The sequence below is a fragment of the Sphaeramia orbicularis genome, chromosome 11 (assembly GCF_902148855.1).
Source record: "Sphaeramia orbicularis chromosome 11, fSphaOr1.1, whole genome shotgun sequence".
In the NCBI taxonomy this organism is placed as follows: Eukaryota; Metazoa; Chordata; class Actinopteri; order Kurtiformes; family Apogonidae; genus Sphaeramia; species Sphaeramia orbicularis.
The window spans coordinates 3,812,976-3,839,250 of NC_043967.1; the positions used below are offsets into that span (position 1 = coordinate 3,812,976).

Genomic DNA, 26,275 nt, shown 5'->3' on the forward strand with positions numbered 1-26,275 from the left:
ATTGCTGTTTCGTGTGTCTATAATTGTTTTCAGGTGTTTGGTGGTGTGTGTTACTACACTTACTGTACTTTTACTGTGCATGTAGGACCGACAGCTACAGCAGCTTCACTGAAGCTGATGGGATAGGGTTAGTCACAGTCACAGTCCAGTACTAACCCTTGTGGACACTGATGCAAAAACAAACAGGCAAAACAAATAAACTAATAAACAAATAATCCATTGATTGTTCAGCATTAGACTGACCACTGACATAGATCACTATAGGCAAGGTGTCAGCAAGTCAGCAGTATAAAGATATATATATATATATATATATATATATATATATATATATATATATATATATATATATATATATATATATACACACACACACACACACACACACACATATAATATACATAGAGTATTTACACATATACACATATACCTATATACACATTTACACATATACATATGTACACATATACACATATACATGTATACAGATAGATAAATATGCACAGATACACATATTTACACATATACACATATACATATATACATTTATACACATATACACATTTACACATATACATATATACATATATACACATTTACAAATATACATATACAGGGGTTTTTCTGAACCAGGGAACAGGGGCGCTGCGCCCTAATACTTTCGGCTGGTGCCCCGTTACCGAAATTTACAACATAATTACACTTCTAACAGAAGAATAAGTTACTCTTCGATTGGTTGTAGGGGTGAAACGATTCCTCGAGTAATTCAAGTACCCCAATTACAAAAAATGATCGAGGAATATTCTCTGCCTCGAGGAATCACTTATTTAATTGTAAAGTTCAAAGCACGGCATTTCGCACAGACTATTTAATGTGTCACAACGCGCTTACGTTACTCAGGCAAAGGAAGATGACAGAGGACGCAGAAGTGTTCAAATGAAGCAGCGGGAAGATGGAAGAGACGAGCATAGACAGGCGAGTGAATACAGTAATGATGACGAAAGACAAAAAAACACAATAAAAAAGACAGAAAATGTCGTTAGTGTGGAAGCATTTCAGACTGAACAGTAAGGTAAACACCGTGTCATGTGTCTGTTGTAACACTGTCCTTCCATAAAACAACATCACATCTCAGATGTATCATCTTCTCTTAAACCACCCAGAATGGAGCGGGGGATCCCAGATAAAATAGAATTAACGTAGCGCAAATCAATGAGATTAACGTTAATATACCTTACTAACATAACGTTAGCCCTGCGGAGGGTTACGTTTGTGTTCATTATGGAACTGTCCAATGTGTGGATAGTTTATTACGATTTTCACAAGCATAGATATCGGCAGCGAGCCGTGATTTGCACAGTTAATTTCCCTAAAGCACGGCCAAAATGGTGCATGGCTTGCTGAAAGCTTTCTCTTACCTTGTCATAGGTGAATTTTGGCAAAATCCAACTACGTTTTGCTAAAATGAAGCGAATCATCAACTAACTGGACACACACGTGTGCGTGTGTGTGTGGGGGTTATAGGTTCTGAGACAGACAGATAAGGTGGGGGGTCCATTGCCTTGATTCTCCTGAATATAGAAGAAATGTGTAAAACTGTTCATGCATGGACTCATTCCAAGTTCCCGTTCAAATGTTCTTGCCTCTTTTATGCCACAACACATTCCTGTTAAGTCTAAATTGAAAATTCTGAAACTTGCTGTTAAAGTTCAGTTGCACATCAAAAAGGCAATGTTTATGCCTTTTTTTAAAATTTATTAATGCCTTATATGTTTGATACTTACAAGAAATACTAAGTTGAAAGTAATTAAATTAAATTTATTTGTATTTGCAATTGCCTCTCTGAAAATGTTTCTAGTCAAGAAAATACATTTTGTTGCGTCTGCACAATATGAATGTAACGAATAAAACTGTTCATTATCAAAAAATAAATAAAAAGGAAACCAATTGGTCCTTCATTATTAAGTGAAATACCTTATTTCCTCTTGTGTATCTATAATTGCTCTTTAACCAAGCAAAAATAAGTTTTATCCGATTACTCAATTAATCGAAGGAATTTTCAGTAGAATACTCGAATACTGAAATATTTGATAGCTGCAGCCCTAATTGGTTGCTTTAAAAAAATTGCAGGAGGGCCACTAGAGTTACAATATCCCTCTCAGATAGCCTCAGAATGTTCCATTTTTGCCTCAATTTTTCGAAAGAGAACTCCCCCCCGCTTGGTCGCTTCACTCCCTCGCCTTCCTGTGCTCCCTCTTACTAATTTTTTCTAGAAAAACCCCTGATATATTCTAGGGTTGGGAATCTTAGTTGTAAGGCCGATACGATACACATCTCGATACAGCATCTCTGATTCAATATAATAAAGATATGTGTGTGGCATCTCACAATGCGATACAATACAATTCACACCCAAATCACAATACAGTGCGATTAAAGACATTCTGATTCAACAAATTCATTCTGTTAAAAAAAAAAAAGCAGTGCAATTCAATGAACTTGATTATTTATCTATCAAATAAAACCATGACACAAATGGTGGCGCACGCTAATGTGGGTCTGAAGAAAAGTAAAACTTTACCCAAATGAAGACTTTTAAATGCAAGTAAATTATATATATATATATATATATATATATATATATATATATATATATATATATATATATATATATATATATATATATATATATATATATATATACTGAATGGATCAAATCTTATCAATACAAAAATTCAATGATGATGCATCAAATATCATTCCAAACGTTTCATTCACTCGCAGCTTCTCTACTGGTGCACTGGGATTGTTCACGTGAGTGTCGGCTCATCAATACGTATCAGATAATCTTCCCATCCCAATTATATACACATACACATATACATATATACACAGTATAGATACACCTACATGTATACATATTAAAACACATACATATATACACATATACACAGGGCACAATTTTTTTTTTTTTGGGGGGGGGTTGCAAATGCAGGTGCAAATGTATGTGTTACATGTTCGATTGCATCTTAATCCAGAAGGTTTTATGTCACATTTTACAGTCTGATTGAGTTTCCCGTTCACCATAAATCCTCTCCCATGTTGGTGTGATCAGCCCTTATCCATGGTCATGAAACTTAATTAGACCACTCTCACATCGCAGGTGTGGCCGTCACAGAAAATTACATGTTTCATGTATTTTTAATTTGCATTAAAGATGGATGTTCAACTGTTCAACATGTGATAGGGCCTACTGTTAACTTGAAAAAGATTTAGGGCTGTTGATTACTTGTTTTTTCATGATTAAAAACAAAAACAAAACACCCCCCCTCTGTGTTTTTTTGACAAATCGCACCCTGTATATAGTCCCCCTCCTCCTTTTCATTTTTTCTGGATCTGCCACTACAAAGTAACATAAGAATAGAGCTAAGTAGAATAAAAAATAAAAATGGACAAAATATGAATAGACTGCCATTTGCAGTATTAACAGTATGTGACAGTATGTACATGTGAACAATATGAACAGTATGTACTACCCATGAAAACAGTTATTATATCTATGAACCAAGTCTATATTAAAATAGTACGTTTATATTGTGATAAATATTGAACTAATATTGCGTTGTTTGTACAGAAAAGAATATTATTGCAGGACTTGTAGCCTAGATGTAGAAGTGGACAAGTGGACCAAGTCTTCCAAACAGGTACAAAGGCTACAGGTGCACTGAAGAATGTTCACTGTAGAGATAAGGAGGGAAATCATTGGAGAAGTCCTTTAGGTGAGACAGGCTGCATCAGTCAAGGCGTTCAGTGGCAAATATAGGAGGGTCTGGTTGTTGGTCCTGAGCAGCAGCTCTCAGCTGTGACTGAATCAAACTTAGTGTGAAGTGATGGTGAATGTTTCTGAAAAATAGCAACCGTGTTCACTCAAGCATTTCTGGGTCAATATCACTAAAAAAGCGCACCAGTCTCCTTCCTCTCATCTCAATCAGAGCGACTGCATTGGTCATTTAGACTGGACATAAAAGGAAAATAACTGGTTTCATTTAAATGCTAATTTGTCTTCAGCTGGAGAATCAGTGTAATGGCAACAGGTGGAAGAATATGGAGTATAGTGCATGAGAGCTCATAGATCAGACACAAAGACAGCTTTCCAGCCATATTTCCCCCATTCCCCCATAAAAATCTTTAATTCCTTCATGCATCTTTTGTAGCTCAGCAGTGCTGCATAAATACACAAGAACCAGTGGTGTGGACGGCTGCAGTGACTGAAAATCATTACCCCTCCACTGGGGATGGCATCCTTGTTGTCTGACTCAATACTCCTGTAAAGGTTCTTTTGCAATATGGTGATATATACAGTACAGGTCTGTAGGCAATCATTAAATGGAGCCTGTTATTCAGAATATGATATGGGTCTCTTCTTTTTGACGTCCTCTGAGGTTCACCTCCAGATCCACTCCAGTACCAACATGAATTCAACATATATGTTTTGGATAGAGGAGAATCTGGAGGAAACCCACACAACACAGGCATCAGCGATTGGTTTTCTATAGTGAGCGATTCTGAAATATGGGACATACTGATATGATTGGAATGACTTGTCATACTTATGATGCCCAGAGAACCAGACATAAGTCAATGCATGTCCTTTGAAATCAGGATTCCACAGCAGAGGAGCCAGAGGGTGGATGGAAGAGCCTGTGTAGAACATGGTTATCGTAGAACAGTGAAGTTAATGGACGTAGACACAGAAGGCCATGGTTTATGTCCTGTTTAATGCCAGGTTCAGTTTTATACTTTCTCTCTCTCTGTCTTATTTTAGCTCTAAACCAGTGGCAGCTGCTCGTCTTTCAGAGAGGAGAAGCTTATTGTCGGCTTACATCAAAAAAATTGTCAAGTTATTTAAACATAAATTCGGCCCTCCGTTCTTTGTGATTTGTGTATTTACAGTGCAAGAAATGAACAAGTAATTTCGTAGTGGTTTCTCTCTAGATTTCACAGCAGACTGCGCAATGGTATTAAACTGAACTCTGTCAAGTGAAGGAGTAGATCTCAAAACAGCTGTCAATCAAATGGGTTTCAGCCTTTCGACTGATCCTCTGATCAGCACGTGGAGGCCCAGTGTGCAGCCCAGCCGAGCTCCGCCCACAGCTCCATTCACCCCCAGAGACGCTGAGCGTCCGAGGGCAGGACAACATCATGGCATTTATCCAATTACCGTCCAGGTTTGAGGCAATGAAAAAAACAGTTCCACTCAGTCCCATTGAAGTGCATGGACGCTGAGCGTCTATGGACAAATGCACCGAGCAGAGATCGAATGAGGAAACAGAGACACAGGAATGTATGAGAAGTGAACAACATCCAGTCCGTTGATTTGTGATAAAGCTGATTCTGAACGAACTCGTCTGTGAGATGACCATGTTCTAAAACATTTGTAGTCAATGAAATGTCAACACAACCGAACATATTTGACCATTTAATTTTCATAATTTTAGGGGAAGCCGAGCTTCCCTTGCAGTCTATGAGAAATCACCTCTACTCTAAACTTGATGTTTTTTTCAAGGAAGATGTTTTGATGCCTCCATTGAATGTAACTGTTACCGTGGCGTTGTCTCCATACACTGAAAAAGAGGATGCAGATCATACTGGGTTCATCCTGCCTCCTGGACCAGCATCAGGATGGGAGGAGGGAGGTGGAGGTTGGTCAGTTTTTAGGAATTAGACATTCTCTGAGCATCTATAAAACACTTTCAGAAAATGTTTCTCATTGGAGGTTTTTACTCCAGTTTACAAAGGTCCGCCTTTAATTCACTGTCACCTCTGTGCCTTATGTACAAAACCATCCACCCAAGACAGACCCCAAAGACTGACTGACGTCAACATTCTGTCTTTGTTTGTTTGTTTGTTTGTTTCTTTCTTTCTTTCTTTGTACCTACTGTGATGTTGTTACTGATTTTCTTTTCTTTCCTTCTTTTTTCCTTTTCTTCTTCCTCGTTCCACTTTTACTTCTCATGGACTGATCTCATTCACTTGGAGGTTTTCTTCCAGTCCCTCCTCTTTTTAATTTCTCCTGTCTGCCTCTTCTTTGGTCTGCTCTCTTCCATCCATCTGAATCTTTAACCTCCTCCAATCTGTCTTTCCATGTCATCCTCTATCTCTGTCACTATTTCTCCCTCTCTGTCACTCTCTGTCTGTCTCTCTCCATCTTTCTGATTCTCTCTGTCTCTCTGCCGCCGCCCTTGCTCTGCCTCTTTGTGATTGAGTGAGTAGTAAAGTTAGTTGGATACCCTTCTACTGTGGTCCAAGGTCAACCACAGACTTCCACATACGTTCACGTACACGTACACACACACACGCACGCACGCACGCACGCACACACACACACACACACACACACACACACACACACACACTGACCTCCCTGTGCGCATCATTTCTTGGGCTCTTATGGGTCTTTTGTGTCTGACATGCTTGACTTAATGTATGGCCAACATCTATTATCCCTGAATTATCTATTGTGTATGAGGTGTGTGTTTGCATGCTTGTGTGTGTGTGTGTGTGTGTGTGTGTGTGTGTATGTGTGTGCTGTGTTCATTTACACCACGGACCAGATGAATTTCCATTATGAAGAGTTGACAAGGAAATGGCTCTGTTTTTAATTGGTGGGGACCCACCTGAGACTCAAGGTCATTGGTTGATAATATGTCAATTATCTGTCACATGGCTGATGGAGCGTGCTGAGAGGCAGAGAGAAAGAGGGAAGAAGAAAGACAGACAACAGAAAAAAGGACAGGACAGGGAAGTGGAGGGCAGATGGGCGATGTCTATTGGAGAAGAGACCAAAGCCCACATTAAACCCAGCAGAGTCAGCTGTAGGCTCAACAGCAGGAAGTCTTCACGACACCAGTCCACTGTGGCTCTGTCCCACTGTGGCTCTGTCCCACTGTGGCTCTGTCCCACTGTAGGTTTGTCCCACTGTGGGTCTTTCCCACTGTGGGTCTCTCCCACTGTGGCTCTGTCCCAGTGTGGTTGTGTCCCACTGTGGGTCTGTCCCAGTGTGGTTGTGTCCCACTGTGGGTCTGTCCCACTGTAGGTTTGTCCCACTGTGGGTCTGTCCCACTGTGGGCCTGTCCCACTGTGGGTTTGTCCCACTGTGGGTCTTTCCCACTGTGGGTCTCTCCCACTGTGGCTCTGTCCCAGTGTGGCTGTGTCCCACTGTGGGCCTGTCCCACTGTGGGTTTGTCCCACTGTGGGTCTTTCCCACTGTGGGTCTCTCCCACTGTGGCTCTGTCCCAGTGTGGCTGTGTCCCACTGTGGGTCTGTCCCACTGTAGGTTTGTCCCATCATGGGTTTGTCCCACTGTGGGTGGGTTTGTCCCATCATGGGTTTGTCCCACTGTGGGTTTGTTCCACTGTGGGTGGGTTTGTCCCATCATGGGTTTGTCCCACTGTGGGTTTGTCCCACTGTGGGTTTGTCCCACTGTGGGTGGGTTTGTCCCATCATGGGTTTGTCCCACTGTGGGTTTGTCCCACTGTGGGTGGGTCTGTCCCATCATGGGTCTGTCCCATTGTGGCTCTGGAAAATCCAGGTGTTTTAATCAGATTTATTATAATCAGATTACTGCTGTTATCTGATCAAAACATTAGATTACACTGTTTATGTGTTCAATAATAATCTGATATCTGCAGAAATCGGATAATGATCGGAGTATTAGTGTAGATGTTAACTCAGTGATCTCGTCGGGATATGCATCAAACTGAACACCACTCCCACCCACTGACCATATGATACGAACACACCAAAGTGGTTAATTTTGTCTGTTCTGGGCTGTTTAGTTGACTTTGGTGTCACTTGAACATATAAGATATCTGTAAAGCACATTAAAGCCACATTCATGAATATACTATGAGGGAAAAAATGGGAGGAAAAAATCCAATTAAGTTAAGGAGGCATCCAGGACACATGCTCACTAGATGTCCCCACCACTTCAACTGGCTCCTCTCGACATGGAGGCTCTACTCCACATTCCTCTCGGATGTCCGAGCTGCTTCCCCTATCTCTAAGGCTGAGCCTGCCCACCCTGCGGAGGAAACTCATTTTGGCCACTTGTACTTGTGATCTCATTTTTTCGGTCATTACCCCGAGCTCACGACCATGGGTGAGGGTCGGAATGTAGGCCGACGATTGAGAGCTTCGCCTTTTGCCATAGCTCCCTCTTCACCACAATGGACTGGTTTAGCGTCCACATCGCTGCAGACGCTGCTCTGATCCGCCTGTCGACCTCCCGCTCCATCCTACCCTCATTCGTAAACAACATCCCGAGATACTTAAACTCCTCCATCTGTGGTAGGACTTCCTCCCAAGTGGCCCAGAGTGGGCACACCACCCTTTTCCATCTGAGGACCATGGCCTCAGACTTGGAGGTACTCATCTTCATCCTGCCCACTTCACACTCTGCTACAACCCCCCCCCTCCCCAGCTGGACATCACTGCTTGATGCAGCTAAGAGGACCACGTCATCCGCAATAAGCAGAGAGGACATCCTCCCACCGCTGAACTCGACCCCCTTCCCCACCTGGCTGCACCTAGAAATTCTGTCCATAAAAGTTATGAACAGAACCGGTGACAAAGGACAGCCCTGCCGAGGTCCAACCTTCACCAGGAACAGGTCTGACTTATTACTGGCTACGTGGACCAGGCTCACATTCCTTTGGTTCAGGGACTGAATGGCCGCCAGCATCCACCCATCCACCCCGCACTCTGAGAGCACCCCCACAGGATGCCCCTGGGGACATGGATGTAAGCCTTCTACAAACTAACAAAACATATGGACTGGATGGACAAACTCCCATGCCCCCTCCAGGACCTTAGCAAGGGTATAGAGCTGGTCCACGGTTCCATGTCCAGAACAAGAACCACATTGCTCCTCCTTGATCTGGGGTTCAATTATCGACCGTACCCTCTTCTCCAGTACCCTGGCATAGACCTTACCGGGGAGGCTGAGGAGTTTGATCCCCCTGTAGTTGGAACACACCCTCTGGTCCCCCTTCTTAAAGATGGGGACCACCACCCCGATTTGCCACTCCAAAGACACCACCCCTAATGTCCACTCAATGTTGCAGAGGCATAGACAGCCAAGACAGCCCTACAGCATCCAGGGCCTTGAGATACCCAGGGTAGGTCTCATCATGGGGGCTCCAGGTTCGTGCGGAGTAGTTTCACTAGCTTGGTGACTTCTGCCCCAGAGAGATTGGTTTTTGTAAGCGAACCGTGACCACATGAGTGAACTTCACCAGTTGATCCGTGTTGTCCTGCTAAGGTTCCATCTCTGGATTGGCTGTTGCTGCCTTCTTCTCCACAGCAGATGTTGTAGCATGGCCTGGTGCAGATAAATAATGATCTGTATTCAGAGTAGAAATGCTCACAGGTAGTCCATGATGCCATCCGTAGCACTGTTGTTATTTTCTCTGCCATGAACACATCTGCTTTCATATGGACTTTTTTCTTTTAGTGGCAAAGCAACGCCCTCTGTCATGGGCTCGCATAATGGTATGAACAGGCAAGCACTTCAGTTCCCAGTGAAACTGGTGCAGGAACCAGCTCTGACACTGGGCTGGCCGCTCTGAAAACCTTTAATAAGATCCACACATGTAGAACAAAGGGCAGGGGGCTTCCAGTGGACTCATACCCAGACCGCATCATCAAAAACATAACTACACAATACACCACAGATGAACTGGTGGGATAAATATATTTATCAAACTACGACTTAAGTTTGTAGCAGTGTGCGGCCATGTTGGACTGTACACAGTGTCATGAGTCACAGTCACAGTCAATTTTACTTTAAATTTTAAAAACAAAAAAAGATTCCAGCAAACACAAATCTTGTTCAGTGATGGTATTTTGTTTTTCCCGATGAAAATACATTTACCACAACCAGTTTTGCAATCTTGTTCAAGAAGATAAAATTAAAAACAGACTTTTATTATTAAAACATACTATAAAAAAAGAAAAATGGTGGTAGGTATTACAGTTGACAGAAGTTTTCTTTTCTTCTCATCCGATGGATGGATGGATGGATGTTGTTGACGTGGCGACATGGAGATGGGTGGAACATGGAGGGAGTGGTGAACAGATGCACAGCACCAACAATAGAAGAGCAGAGATGGAGAGACATCTGATGTTGTCTCGCTGGGGCAGCCATGAGTACACTAACAATCTGTAAACACACACATACACACACATACGTACAGTTGGGAAATGAACACAGGGGAAATCTGTGCCCTCTCAGACAGAGAAAATTAACACAACAGGAAATGGGTTTCTGCTTTCTGTGCAAACATAACAGTATATCCTTTAATAAATGATATAGAAATAATATGTGTAATTTACTTAGAAAGAAAGATGATGGGACACACACACACACACACACACACACACACACACACACACACACACACACAGGAGTAGAAGAAACCACACACTTTTTTTCAGTCTTGTAAAACTCTGACAGAGTGTCCAGGCAACCGTGCCAACCAGAGATCAAACGCCATGGCAACGAGTAGCTTCTGTGATCACCACGCATACAGCCAGACACCCGCCCACTTTGTAGTGTCTGTTTGTATGTAGAATACTGTGCATGTAAGCAGGTGTGTGTTACCAGATTCCTTTAGTCAAACAGGTGTGTGTGTGTGTGTGTTCAGTGAAACAGAAAATGGACGTGTGCGTTAGTGTGTGATTGTGTAGTAACATGTGTGTGTCCACATGTGTGCGGGTGTCGGAGTGTCTCCCCAGGCTCTTTTTTTGATTCACCACTATGGCTGTTGTAGAGATGAAAGGAATGGCGGGAACTCATCTCATGCTATGAATCCTGGGTAAGTAGCGTGTGATGGGAGTATGTCTCCATCACTCAGTGAAAGAGTGCTTTCATCCTGAATCTCTCCTCTATCAGTGTCCCATCGTTCTTTCCTGGCTTCCTTTCTGTCTTTGCTCCTCACCCTTTTCTTTTTTCTTTTGTTAGACGTTCTTTTCTTGTCCTTTAATTTCTGCTCATTTCTTCTCCTCATTTTCACACTTATTTTCTCTGCGTCTGTTCCACTTAGCTCTTTCATTTCCATTCAGCTATTTTTTTCCCCCGGCTTCCTCTCCTCTTGTAACTTCCTTTTCCTTTTGCATTGGTCTTTCCTCATTTTTTTTCTCTCTATTATTTTTTAACCCACAACAACACTTCAGAAAATATAGTGATTTTTCAGATAAAACAAGTTGTGGTTGGAGAGAATGTGAAAAGGAGTTGATTGGAAAAAAAGAAAACCAAAGAAAATGAAAGGAGGGGTATACAGCACGGTGGCAAAACAGAAAATACAGTGACATTTGTGATTTAAAACCACGGTGGGACAGTAGTTGTTGTTTGTAACTAGAGTTTGTTCCATGGATGGAGCCAGGTTGGGGTAATAGAGCTGAGTGATATCACCAAATATTATCAGTAAAAACAAAACAAAACAAAACATATCAGTCAATATCTATAATTATTATGATCATGGTGAAATCCTTATTTCTTCCAGTCCCTAAATAAATGCATTTAGCTTGATGGTTATTTGTCACTTTTAAGGGTTGTCACCAAGGTTATTTTCATTAACACAAACTAACGAAATGATGAAAACTAGAATTGAAAAAACATTTTCACTGATTGAAATAAATAAAAACTATAATTAAAAGAAAAAAATGATAACTAACTGAAACTGTGTTTACCAAACTAGCTAAAACGGATAAAAATTATGGGTAAAATTCCCTTTGTTTTCGTCTTAGTCAATGTTGGATTGATACGAAAGCAATTTATTTCGCTCAAGCAATTTTATCTGCTGGCACCATACGACACTTGACGGTCCGTCACTTGTGTTCACTTGTGGTTTCCAGTCGTCTTCAGGTCCCCACTCTACCTGGAAACATGGAGACTAAAGTTGGGAGAAAGTAGCAGAGTCCTGTCTGGGATTTATTTGAATATGAATAAGAGAAAAGATACGACAAAACTAAAATTAATACTAAAACTAAACTAAAACTAAGCATTTAGAAAAAAAGAAAACTAATAAAAAGTAGCAAACCTGCTCTAAAAACGAATTAAAAGTAACTGAATTAGAGAAAAAAAAAAGTCCAAACTAAATAAAACTAAACTATAACGAAAAATCCAAAACTCTTAGAACCTTGGTTGTCACTAACTGTATGGTTTTAAATGAACTTTGGGAAACACTGATCTCCAGTTTGAATATGTATCATTTCACAGGTTAGCACTGCATGTCACCTTATTTAACTTGAATTTATCTTCCTCTTATGAATAAATATGTAAACAGCTGATCGGTCTATTACCTGCAGACAGTCACAGTGAAGGCAGACCTCAGCAGTATGTTTCAGTACTGTCGATTATATGGATTTTTTTTTTTTTTTTTTAACCTTTTCAGATAAACAGGAACATCCTGTATGGAAATATTTAGTCAAACACATTAAAGTGGAAAACTAGATTAAGAGCCCCTTTCTGTGGATCAAAGATAAGAAATATATCCCACGGCAGGCGATCAGTATTCTTATTATTTTTGGGCTCAGACACAGTAGGAGCCGCTGTTCACAGAACACGACAATATCATGAGAGTTTGGACGACTCTCGAAATATTCATTACATTAGAACAAGATAATAACCTGCCTAACAGTGGATTAGTGAAAAAATCTAGATGTAGAACATTCAAAAGAAAAATCATGATAAAGGTTAGAATCAGAATCAGAATACTTTAAAGAAATATGTAAGGCTGTATATCATTTGTTTTGATGATTCGTAATGTGATTTGCATTTTTATTATTTTACTTTAGTTTATTAATTCAGTTATATTGTATTTTAAATTCTTTTTTCTTTTTCTTTTTTTTCCTGTATATTGTTCATTTCTGGGGAGGTATTCATATAAGCCTTTTTTGGCTTCTAACCTCTTCTGCACAATGAAGTTACTTGTTTGAATGTTTTTTTATTTTTTATTTTCTCTTGCTGTCTTATGATGTGAAAATCAATCAATCAATCAATCAATCAATCAATCAATCAATAATTAATACAAGGGGGAAATTACTGGGTGTTACAGTTGCTGCATTCAAGTAGAATAAAAAGTTGCAGGGAAGAAATTATCTATACACAGGGGTGATAGGATTTTCCAGCACCATGATGGATTTCTAATGTGGGGGGGTGGTGGTGGTGCAGGATATATATCATAGGTGCAAAAAGATCGGAGACAGTACAATACGAAGTGCTCCGACCTGGGCTTTGATAAACCTCTCACTCTCAACCAATGACTTTCACTACCAAGAAGTTCAATTACGGCTACTGGCCAATCAGTAGTAGAGAGGGGGCGGGTCTTGTGGAAACAAACTAACTAGTTCGGAACCAAGAACTTCAGAGTAGCCAGCTGTACGTGGTGACGGTCGTAGAGAGCAGATGAAGACCGGTGAAGACGTCCTGCAGGTTCACAGTGGACTGAAAAATAAATGAACAGAGCAGGTGGGAACGGATGGAAAGACCAACGACAGCTTGAGCAAATAATTAAGACAACAGGGTGTTTGTTTTTGTACATTATGCTTGTGCACATTGAAATATGCAACGAGCGGTAAAAAAGTACTTTCACCGCATGAAGCTGACCCTTGCCATAGAGCTGCTGTGTGTGCGTCACATGGAATATTATTACCAACTTATGATCTGTTGTGATATGTCTGTAGTAGTGACATATACTGTATATATATATATATATATATATATATATATATATTTGATAGGACCAGTATTTAGGGAGATAGTAATTTTGGGACACATTAGCCGTACAAATGAATGAATGAATGAATGAATGTTTTTATTATTGTGCCCTGCATAAGAATATGCCCAGCCCTTACATGGGCTTATAAGACACCAAAAATACAAACCAAAGACCAAATACCAGACAACAGACACAATGGATATGAACAAAGCAATGTACTGACCTATTTAAACAAACACATCTGCCGCTTTTTCCAGGCTTTACGAACTAATAATGCTAATTTATATACATTTGAACTAAACCATTTCAGCTTGTCATCATCAGTGCTCCAGAACAGATCAGGATTTCAGATAAACATGTCATCAAACAATCATACAATCACGTTGCCATGGCCAGAATGCTTTGGCGGTACCTGCTGGACAAATAACCCATGGATCCACACAGGTCAATGCACAAGTGCATAAGTGTGCAAAAATAAATATATATAGTTGTGTGTAATTATGATTGGTGGAAGTGGAGTTAAGCAGTTACAGTTAAAACTTGGAGTTATAAGTAATATTAAGTGAAACCAAAAACATTAAAATATTATGTCATTTATTTAACAGTGTAAACAAAATAAAACGTAATGATGCAAGAAAATACTGCAACACAGTATCTAATCATTACCACAATATTAGATTCTATTGCTCCTGACCTCAGAGGAACATGATCATGAAACAATATAAATATGAGATCACATGATCTAAACTTATAGCACATATTTATGATGAGCTCAGCCCTGAACAAACTTCAAATCTGAATCAGAATCCATGTATTCCCTGCCCAATTAAAGATCCAAAACATTCTCCTCCCTTCCTCCACTCTAAAATACAGTTGTCCAAATCTTGTTGTGTTTGGACCCTCAGGGCCACCGTAGTTCCTCGTCTGTCTGCCTTTCTGTCCTTTTCTTTCCTTTTCACTCAGCCCTCTTTGCATTCTCCTTGTCTCATCTTCTGTGAACAGAAAATGATCAAAGTGCCCATTCTGACCATGACAGTTCAATTTTACACACACACACACACACACACACACACACACACACACACACACACACACACACACAGGCTTTAACATTTTTCCTGCTAAATCTTTCTTTTACAATTTTTCTTACAGTAGTAGATTAGACTGCAACCTTTTCTAATCTGAGACTTTATTATTCACGACCAAAATCTGGGGGAAAAACTTGCTAAAAAATGACCGTAAACTTTCCGTCTTAAATTACAATAGAGATGATATTATAGGGTGAGGATCATCCATAAAAGGTGTTTGTGCTGACATATAGTAAAGGACTGTTTAGGAGAAGCAGTAGGAGGTTAACAGTGATATTAAATCAGTGACTCAGTAGATTATTGTTTTTATTAGGGACCAAATCTGGAAGGGGAGTCCCTCTCACTCACCTGAAAGGCAAGACCCTGCACTCTAAAAATGATAACAAGGAATTCTTGATTTCCATTAAAGTTTTCAAATTAAACTGACTCAGAAATAAAGCTTTCCATCTACAACCTACAAAAACTTGTCTGCCCAGCAAATTTCTCTCATTGTTGTCCTAACTAAGATTTTCTAAACAGCACAACAAAGATGATCAACTTTTGGGTAGATTTTTTGAGCCAAGTTGGGAACCCCCATAGATGACTGACATGCACATGCACACACGGTCTGAACAAGTTTGAACTAGACCAGGGGTCACCAGCCCTGGTCCTGGAGAACCACTATCCTGTATGTTTTAGATGGATCCCTCTTCCAACACACCTGATTCAAATGAGAACCCTATCATCCAGCTCTGCAGAAGCCTGATAACGACTGTCAGGTACGGTGGAAGAGGGAAACATCGCTTTTTACAGTGTGCTGAAACTGTACCAGTCTAAAAAGGGAGCTCCTGGCACAAAATAAATAAGATTTCAGATAACATTCATTTGTGCTTTGTTTTATTCAATATCTATTTATTGAGCATTTTTCAAATATAATTACAACATACATTTTCCTTTATTTATATATACTGCAAAATGTTACAACCCCATTTAGTTATGTCCACTTATTTTTGCTCTTCAACTCAAAGAGCTGGTCAGTTGGACCAGGCAGGGGGGTCATTGTGACAGTCTTACCCATTCCCCTGGGGGGGTGGGGGGTGCACTGATCTGCCCTGGCGGAGGTCTGCGCTCTCCAAGTGCTTCTAGTTTTTTGTATTTTTATAAAACTGCACCATGAGTCAGAACCTGTCTTTCCTGTTTATCGACCATTGTGATCATCTTGTTCAATGTAATTCCTCATAGCCTAACAGGCACGGTTAAGTTGTATGTACACTATATTGCCAGAAGTATTTGCTCACCTGCCTTGACTCGCATATGAATTTCAGGTCCATCCCATTCCTAGTCTATGGGGTTCAATCTGACGTTGGTCCACCCTTTGCAGCTATAACAGCTTCAACTCTTCTGGGAAGGCTGTCCACAAGGTTTAGGAGTGTGTTCATGGGAATTCTGGACCATTCTTCCAGAAGCACATTTGTGAGGTCACGCACTGATGTTGGACAGAAGGCCTGGCTCTCAGTCTCCGCTCTAATTCATCCAAAGGTGTTCTATGGGGTTGAGGTCAGGACTCTGTGCAGGCCAGTCCAGTTCATCCACACCAGACTCTGTCCTCCATGTCCAAATGGACCTTGCTTTGTGCACTGGTGCACAGTCATGTTGGAAGAGGAAGGGGCCGGCTCCAAACTGTTCCCACAAAGTTGGGAGCATGGAATTGTCCAAAATGTCTTGGTCTGCTGAAGCATTCCCAGTTCCTTTCACTGGAACTAAGGGGCCCAGCCCAGCTCCTGAAAAACAACCCCACACCATAATCCCCCCTCCACCAAACTTTACACTTGGCACAATGCGGTCCGATAAGTATTGTTCTCCTGGCAACCGCCAAACCCAGACCTGTCCATCAGATTGCCAGATGGAGAAGCGCGATTGGTCACTCCAGAGAAGGTGCCTCCACTGCTCTAGAGTCCAGTGGCTGCGTGCTTTACACCACTGCATCTGGCGCTTTGCATTGCACTTGGTGATGTATGGCCTGGATGCAGCTGCTCGGCCATGGAAACCCATTCCATGAAGCTCTCTGCGCACTGTTCTGGAGCTAATCTGAAGGCCACATGAAGTTTGGAGGTCTGTAGCGATTGACTCTGGAGAAAGTTGGCGACCTCTTCGCACTATGTGCCTCAGCATCCGCTGACCCCGCTCCGTCAGTTTACGTGGCCTACCACTTCGTGGCTGAGTTGCCGTCGTTCCCAAACACTTCCACTTTCTTATAATACAGCTGACAGTTGACTGTGGAATATTTAGGAGCGAGGAAATTTCACCACTGGATTTGTTGCACAGGTGGCATCCTATCACAGTTCCACACTGGAATTCACTGAGCTCCTGAGAGCGACCCATTCTGTCACAAATGTTTGTAAAAGCAGTCTGCATGCCTAGGGCCTGGATTTTATCCACCTGTGGCCATGGAAGTGACTGGAACACCTGACTCTGATTATTTGGATGGCTGAGCCAGTACTTTTGGCAATATAATGTATGTCACGCATGTGTCACATTTGGCAAAAAATTTGATAAAATCTAAACACTAACCCCTTAGGTGCTAAAATGTGCTCTGTAGCGCTATTTACATACACAAAAACAACAAGTAGGAATGTTGTAGAGACATGAAACGAATGTCGAAATTTTTATGTCACTGAGCCCAACCAATCATACACGAACACCCATGAGCTAACTCCAACAAGAAGTTCGCAATTTGCATTTCAATGAAAAAATGCTCATACATTCAGAGCCAAACTTCAAGTAGGAATGTCGTAGAGACATGAAACCAACATCAAAATGTTCGTCAAATTCAACCCTACAAATCTTAGGCTGAGCCTTATGAGCTAACTCCAACAGGAAGTTCGCAAATTGCCTGTCAAGTAAAACCTTCAAAATAGATGATGCCTGAGGCCGTTTGGCGCACTGGCTTTTAAATAGCATCAAAAACAGACTCAACTATTCTCAAAAAGTTGTCTCTGTAACTTTGTAATAACTGCCTTAGTTTTGTTTTTATAAGCCCTGAAAGTTGCAAAGTCTGTCAAATTTCTGGGAGTTAAACAACAATTTATACATTAAAATGTTGGAAAAACTCTTTTCTTTCAAAGGCTATTCACATTTTAATCTTAAAATATTTCGTTTTCGATCAATAAGCCTCCAAGCGCAAAGATGGACGATTTTTCTCTCATTCACTCCAATGTTAAATTTGTCTCACTAACACGTTTGACTAACTCCATGTTATTCTGGTTATTCACTTCTGACTTTTTTCCCACATATTATACTGCAGTACATTCACAAGACTCTCCACAAGCCTGAAGTGAAAGAACATTTTTGAGATAAGATGTACAGTTAAAGAATCATGGCACTTTGATGTAACATGAAAAAACCATGTCCATGTTTAATGAGGTCCTGGTCCGTTGGTGTTCATCCCACTGGGTGGTTTTAGGAAGAAAGGTAGGGTGGCCGACCGGTTCCGCTTTACCATAGGAGGGACACCAATTCCAACGATGACGGAAAAACCTGTCAAGAGCCTGGGCAAGGTCTTCAACTGCTCCTTGAGGGACTCAGACGCACTCCAGCATACCAAGGCTGAGCTGACATCATGGCTCACAGCAATAGACAAGTCGGGGCTACCAGGGAAATTCAAAACCTGGATCTACCAACACGGAGTCTTGCCAAGACTCCTTTGGCCCCTGCTTGTCTATGAGGTGCCCATGTCAATGGTGGAGACACTGGAACGGACCATCAGTCAGTTTCTCCGCAGGTGGCTTGGGCTCCCCCGATCCCTCAGCAGCATCGCTCTGTATGGCCATTCCACCATACTGCAACTTCCAATCAGCGGCCTGGTGGAAGAGTTTAAGGTCACACGTGCCAGGGAGCTGATGATGTACTGGGACTCCTCCAACAAGAAAGTCGCCACAGCAGGGATCCTGGTGAAAACTGGGAGAAAGTGGAAGGCACAGGAAGCCATTGACAGAGCAGAGGCACGACTGCAGCACAACATCTTGGTGGGCAACACGGCAGTGGGCCGGGCGGGACTTGGCAGCTTCCCCAAACCCCGCTACGACAAAGCCAGAGGAAGGGAGAAACGTCAAATGGTACAGGATGTGATCAGAGCAGAGGTGGAGGAAGATCGGCGGGTCAAGATGGTGGCTATGTACCAACAAGGCGCCTGGACGAGGTGGGAGCACGCCGAACAGCGGAAAATCACCTGGCCAGAGCTCTGGAGACTCGAACCCCAGCACATGAAGTTCCTCATCCAATCAGTATATGACGTTCTCCCTAGCCCAACCAATCTGCTGCGATGGGGCTTGGCAGACACTGCAGCATGCCAGCTGTGCCTGAAGAGAGCCACCCTAGAGCACATCCTCAGTTGCTGCCCGAAGGCCTTGGGGGAAGGGCGGTACCGCTGGCGTCACGACCAGGTCCTCAGGGCTCTGGCAGACACGCTCAGCTCAGCACTTACCAACTGCAAATACCAGCACACCCCCAAGCAGTCCATCACTTTCGTCAGAGCTGGGGAGAAGGCACAACATCAGCCAAGTTCCTCTGGGGGGCTCCTCACCACTGCACGAGACTGGAAACTCCATGTCGACCTGGGAAGACAGCTCAAATTCCCAGAGAACATCTCGGCCACTTTACTTCGGCCAGACATGGTGTTAACATCAGAGTCAACAAAGCAAGTGGTTCTGGTTGAGCTTACTGTCCCCTGGGAAGACAGAATGGAGGAGGCCAACGAACGCAAGAGGGCCAAATATGCTGAACTGGTGACTGAGTGCCGGAGCAATGGCTGGAAAGCCCGCTGCGAACCAGTCGAGGTGGGGTGCCGGGGTTTTGCTGGCCAGTCACTACCCCGAACCCTAAAACTCCTTGGAGTAAAAGGTCAGCTGTGCAGAAGAGCCATCAAGAGCATCATAGAGGCTGCAGAAAAAGCCTCAAGGTGGCTATGGATCTGGAGGGGAGATCCGTGGAGTAGTGGGCCACTTGGACACAAGCCGGGGACTGATCACCCCCGGCTGGGTCGCCCGAGCGAGGGTGTTTGATGATCAAAGACCCGAAACACCCTATGACGTCGGGTTCATCACTGATGATGTGTCCAAGTAGCACCTAGCGGTGTATTTAAGAACTAGGATATATACAGGTAATACAGGATATATACAGGTAATATAGGATATATACAGGTAATATAGAATATATACAGGTAATATAAGATATATACTGGTAATATACAATATATACAGGTAATACAGGATATATACAGGTAATATAGGATATATAGAATTAATATAGGATATATACAATTAATATAGGATATATACAGGTAATATAGGATATATTAAGGTAATACAGGATATATACAGTTAATACATGATATATACAGGTAATATAGGATATATACAAGTAATATAGGATATATTAAGGTAATAGAGGATATATACAGTTAATACATGATATATACAGGTAATATAGGATATATACAAGTAATATAGGATATATTAAGGTAATACAGGATATATACAGTTAATATAGGATATATACAGGTAATATAGGATATATACAGGTAATAAAGGATATATACAGGTAATATACGATATATACAGGTAATATACAATATATACAGGTAATATAGGATATATACAGTTAATATAGGATATATACAGGTAATATAGGATATATACAATTGATATAGGATATTTACAGGTAATATAGGATATATTAACGTAATACAGGATATATACAGTTAATATAGGATATATACAGGTAATATAGGATATATACAGTTAATATAGGATATATACAGGTAATATAGAATATATACAGGTAATGTAGGATATATTAAGGTAATACAAGATATATACAGTTAATATAGGATATATACAGGTAATATGGGATATATACAGGTAATATAGAATGTATACAGGTAATATAGGATATACTAAGGTAATACAGGATATATACAGTTAATATAGGATATATACAAGTAATATAGAATATATACAGGCACTATGGGATATATACAGGTAATATAAGATATATACAGTTAATATAGGATATATACAGGTAATATAGGATATATGCAGGCAATATAGGATATATACAGGTAATATAGGATATATTAAGGTAATACAGAATATATAATAATAATAATAATAATAATAATAATAATAATAATAATAATAATAATAATAAACTTTATTTGTATAGCACCTTTCATACAGAAATTGTAGCCCAAAGTGCTTCACATTGATTGAAAAAATACAATATTAAAATACATTAAGATTTGATTATACATCAAGAAATAAAATGAAATTTGAGAGAAATACAATAAAATAAAAATAAAAATGAAAACAGCGCACATTAAAATATTTGATTATACATAGAATTTTTGAGTGCAAGAAATAAAATGAAATTTGAAATACAATAAAATAAAAAATAAAAACAGAAATACAATAGAATAAAATAAAAATAAAAACAGCGCACATTCCTGGTTCCTGAATTGTGACCCCATTTTTATCTCCTTTCAATAGCTGATGAGAATAAAAATGTTTTTAATTTGGTTTTAAATATATTCAGTGAACTGGCTTCTCTAATGTCTTTTGGAATTGTATTCCATAATTTTGGTGCATAGTTAGTAAAGGCTGCGTCCCCCATTTTCTTTGTAATATTTGTGGGAGTCGCTAGTAAACCTGCGTTTGATGACCTCAGTGTTCTAGTTTGTACATAATCGATCAGTGAGTTTGCAATGTAACTTGGTCCGGTTCCATTTAGAGCTTTATACGTGAGGAGTAGTATCTTAAAATCAATTCTGTAGGTTACCGGTAGCCAGTGCAGGGAAACCAACACTGGAGTAATGTGCTCTCTCTTCTTGGTTTTGGTTAATAACCTAGCTGCAGAGTTCTGAATCAGCTGAAGTCTGTCTGTGCTGCTTTTTGGGAGACCTGTAAGGAGTGCATTACAGTAGTCCAGTCTGCTGGAGATAAAAGCATGGACCAGTTTTTCAGCATCCTTTCCATTTATAACCGGCATTACTTTGGCTATGTTTCTGAGGTGGAAGAATGACGTTTTAGTGACTTTCTTTATGTGGGACTTAAAGTTTAAGTCTGAGTCTATAATGACTCCCAGACTTGTCACTTCTGGTTTGATCCATGAAGTGAGTTTGCCCATCCTATTCATCAGCATTTCCCTTTTTGCTTTTGGGCCAACAAGCAGGATTTCAGTTTTTTCCTCATTCAGTTTCAGAAAGTTCCTGCACATCCATTGATTCATTGCTGTGAGACAGTTTGTAATGGAATGGATATATACAGGTAATATAGGATATATGCAGGCAGGATATATATATATATATATATATATATATATATATATATATATATATATAACAAAAGGATATATTAAGGTAATACAGAATATATACAGTTAATATAGGATATATACAGGCAGTAAGGATATATACAGGTAATATGGGATATATACAGGCAATATAGGATATATAAAGGTAATATAGGATATATACAGGTAATATATGATATATACAGGCAGTATAGGATATATACAGGTAATATAAAATATATAGAGGCAGTATAGGATATATACAGGCATTATAGGATATATACAGGGAATATAGGATATATAAAGGTAATATAGGATATATACAAGTAATATAGGATATATACAGGCAATATATGATATATACAGGCATTATAGGAAATATACAGGTAATGCAGTATATATAAAAGTAATATAGGATACTTAAAGGTAATATAGGATATATATATATATATATATATATATATATATATATATATATATAGACAATTTATGATATACACAGGCAATATAGGATATATACAGATGATATAGGATATATACAAGCAGTATAGGATATATACTGGTAATACAGAATATATAAAGGCATTATAGGATATATACAGTGAATATAGGATATATAAAGGTAATATAGGATATATACAGGTAATATATGATATATACAGGCAGTATAGGATATATACAGGATATATACAGGTAATATAGAATATATACAGGCAGTATAGGATATATACAGGTAATAAAGGATATATAAAGGTAATATAGGATATATACAAGCAATTTATGATATATACAGGCATTATAGGATATATACAGGGAATATAGGATATATACAAGTAATATAGGATATATACAGGTATGATAGAATATACAAGGTAAGATTAAGAAATACAAGGTGCATGTGTGTGACTATTATTAGTAAGTTCCTTCTACTTTTTCACTTGTTAACCTGACATTAAGCTGATCCAACTTAAGCTCATCAAAATAAAAGGAAATGGAGGATTTACATCTGCAGAGCCTCAAGAAACGACATGCCTCAAAGGTCTCTGTGATGACAGCGCTCTCAACGATAACAGAAACTGGTGCATTCACCAAGAAGTGTCAAAACAAATGTTGGAGCAGCTTCGTCAGATGTCCTGTATGCAAAACACACGGAAAGAGTAACATCTAAAAGGTAGCTGATGATGGAGATAAAGATAATAACATTACAAATGTTGAAGAGCAACTTCAAGCTTTTAGTTAGTGGTTGTCTTTTGGGACATTTTACTTTGATTTGAACTTGTTCTCCACAGGAACATGAGCAGTATATGTAGGCCATGCATCAAACTATATGTCATAGTTTGATCCTCTGCGTTATGCATCTTATAAATGCACTTGTCAGATTGTGTTTGTTATGTACTCATAATCTGCTGCTGAGTGTATTTATAATTCAACACTGATATGAATGTAGATTTTTTTCATAGGCCCTGCAAATAATGTTCATTTAACCCATAAAGACCCAGAACTACTTTTTGTAGTGACTTCCAAATGAATTTTTCTTTACATTTAACCATTACCAAGTGGTTTATCCCCATATATTATCCTTTACATTTTCCAGTCAAAATCATATATTTTCCTATATTTCATTTATTCACTGTGTGGATAAATAAAAGCTCAGTAAACTTAAAAGTTGTTATATAAAAACAGGGAAAACTGAAGAAAATTACATTTTCAGTAAAATATTTCATTAATTCTATATAAAAACAAGTGCCTACAGCTACTGTCATTTATCAAACTACATTGCTTTTATTGTTGAACCAATGTAGCAGAAGATAATGGCCTTGCCATGTTCACTACAGAGACTATTAATGCTTAAAAAAAAAGACACATGATGCTGCTGAAAAGGTGACAAACTGTATCTTACCTTAATTATACTAAGGGGCATTAGAAACGCAACAAAGTACAATATAGAGTAAAACTGCATGCAACTGCTTTGTACACAAAACATAATTTGTTGGCAGTCACTGGTGGCTATTGAAACAATGGAACCACATTTTTCAGCTCAGGCATTAAAATCACGTGGTGGACGGTGCCAATCCCTGATTTTTCAGGAGTGGTTCGATCTGACATTATTTGAAAATTTTTAATGAGTTCTTTTGATGAATATTGCTCAACTAGCCAAGGCTATAAAAACCCGGAGGAAAAATGCAAGCTGTCACAGACGGTCACCATGCCACGCTTAGGTGCAACGGCGGACAGACCATGACCCGGCCAACCACATGTTACTGCCCGTGCACAGGATGGGCACCTACAAGTCATGCACCTGCGGGACCGTTTTCTGCCAGTGACTCGTACTGCTGCAGAGACAATAGGACATCACCAAAGGCCTATCAGCTCCAGGACAGTGCGATGTTGGCTACGAGAGGATGGCATCCGGTCATACCGTGCCAATGTGGGTTTGGTGCTGACGGACGTCTGTAGGGAAAACAGGTGCACATGGGGTCGGCGTTATTCCAACAGAATGATACAGAATATGATACAAATTGGTGTTGCTCAATAAATTATGAAAAATTCAAATTAATATCACAAAAACACAATGTTGCCTCTTAGTATACTTCACTGTATTGAAAGGATTAGCTGATCAACAATTTTTTAAAAATGTATTTAAATCAGCCGATGCTTTTGGGTCTTTGAGGATTAAGAGGATTTGTATATGAAATGTATATATTACAGGCCACATGTGCAATGTTTGAAATGACAATAGAGATCTCAATTCACCTTCACTGGTCTAAGTCACCTTTACATTCTGCACAATACATCAAACCCTTGATTAGTGTTAGAAAAAATTCCTCTGAAAAGATCAGAATGGGAAGAAAAAATCAGGTGGAAAGTAAGGGAACCCAGGACAGGCAGACAGCACATGAGGTGTTGTCTGCACAGAACTCAGCACAAACACAGTAAACATGACAAGTATGGTTGCAGGAATACATATATATTAAGATAAGGTAATTCATCTGAGGCAGACAGTAGGATATTCACATCTTATCAATCTCAGTGCTGAGGACGTACTTTTCTTCTTCTTGTACAATGTTCTGAGCAATTGCTCACAATTTACAAATATATGCAGACAAACATTTCAGGCATTGTTGGGCCTACAGCGTTCACTTACGGAGTACATAAAGAAAAATAAACATAAAACGGCAGATAAATGTTGTCATACACACACATTAACCTAAATTCACATAAACACAATAACGCCCCTGAACCCCTGCAGATAAAACAGAACATAATACAGCAAAATGGCCAATACCCACGGTGCAATGCAGCAAGCACACCACAACAGAGTCATAGAGAGAGAGAGAGAGAGAGAGAGAGAGAGAGAGAGAGAGAGAGAGAGAGAGAGAGAAAGAGCTGTGACACGCTTTGATGTCGCTGCTACAGTGACCATGTGGTTCATGTAAGGCCCAACAGTTCCAAAACAAATGGTGTGCTGTCCTGCTCTTCTATGGCAGTGGTCCCCAACCTTTTTTGTACTACGCACCAGTTTCATGCATGAAAATTTTCCACGGACTGGGTAGAGGTGCGGGGGTTCCAATAACAAAAACCTTTGTCACTTCAGAGCATGTGATCTGAAACACTTACATCACTTACACTTATATCAGGCAGTTCCACTGATTCTACCGTAGAATATCAACTCACCCAAATGCAGAACCAGTGGAAACCTGGACTTGTTTCCCTGAAACTAGATGGTCCCATCTGGGGCTGATGGGAGACACACAGTCCAGGTGTGTTCCGTAGATCCAGTCTACTACTGTGGAACTGTCATCACAGAAAACCCAGACACAAAGATATGAGGTTGGAAACAGAAAGACTTTCAGGGCTTTTGTGGCGATATCTGCATATTCTGCTTTGACTTGAATCCAGAATGCACAGAGGTTTGAAGTTGTCTTAAACATGGATGGATGTGTCGGAGCAGTTTGGAGGCGCTTATGTGTCACCTGTTGGGATGAACCTGGAACTTCGGCAGGAATCCTGATATTTCCTTCTAAATGCAGCTTTGTGTTTGCAGGCAGTCTGTGACCCTTCTGCAGCCTCATTGTTTCC

At 40.1% G+C, this 26,275-nt stretch overlaps 1 protein-coding gene across 1 annotated transcript; it reads left to right on the forward strand.

The window, feature by feature from the left end:
- Nucleotides 1-8,729: 8,729 nt before the first annotated feature.
- LOC115428789 (uncharacterized) lies at nucleotides 8,730-19,924 on the forward strand. The gene is made up of 2 exons (XM_030148008.1): nucleotides 8,730-8,802; nucleotides 18,272-19,924. The coding sequence occupies exons 1-2, from the start codon at nucleotides 8,730-8,732 to the stop codon at nucleotides 19,906-19,908; spliced, it is 1,710 nt and encodes a 569-aa protein (XP_030003868.1). The 3' UTR covers nucleotides 19,909-19,924.
- The last annotated feature ends 6,351 nt before the right edge of the window (nucleotides 19,925-26,275 follow it).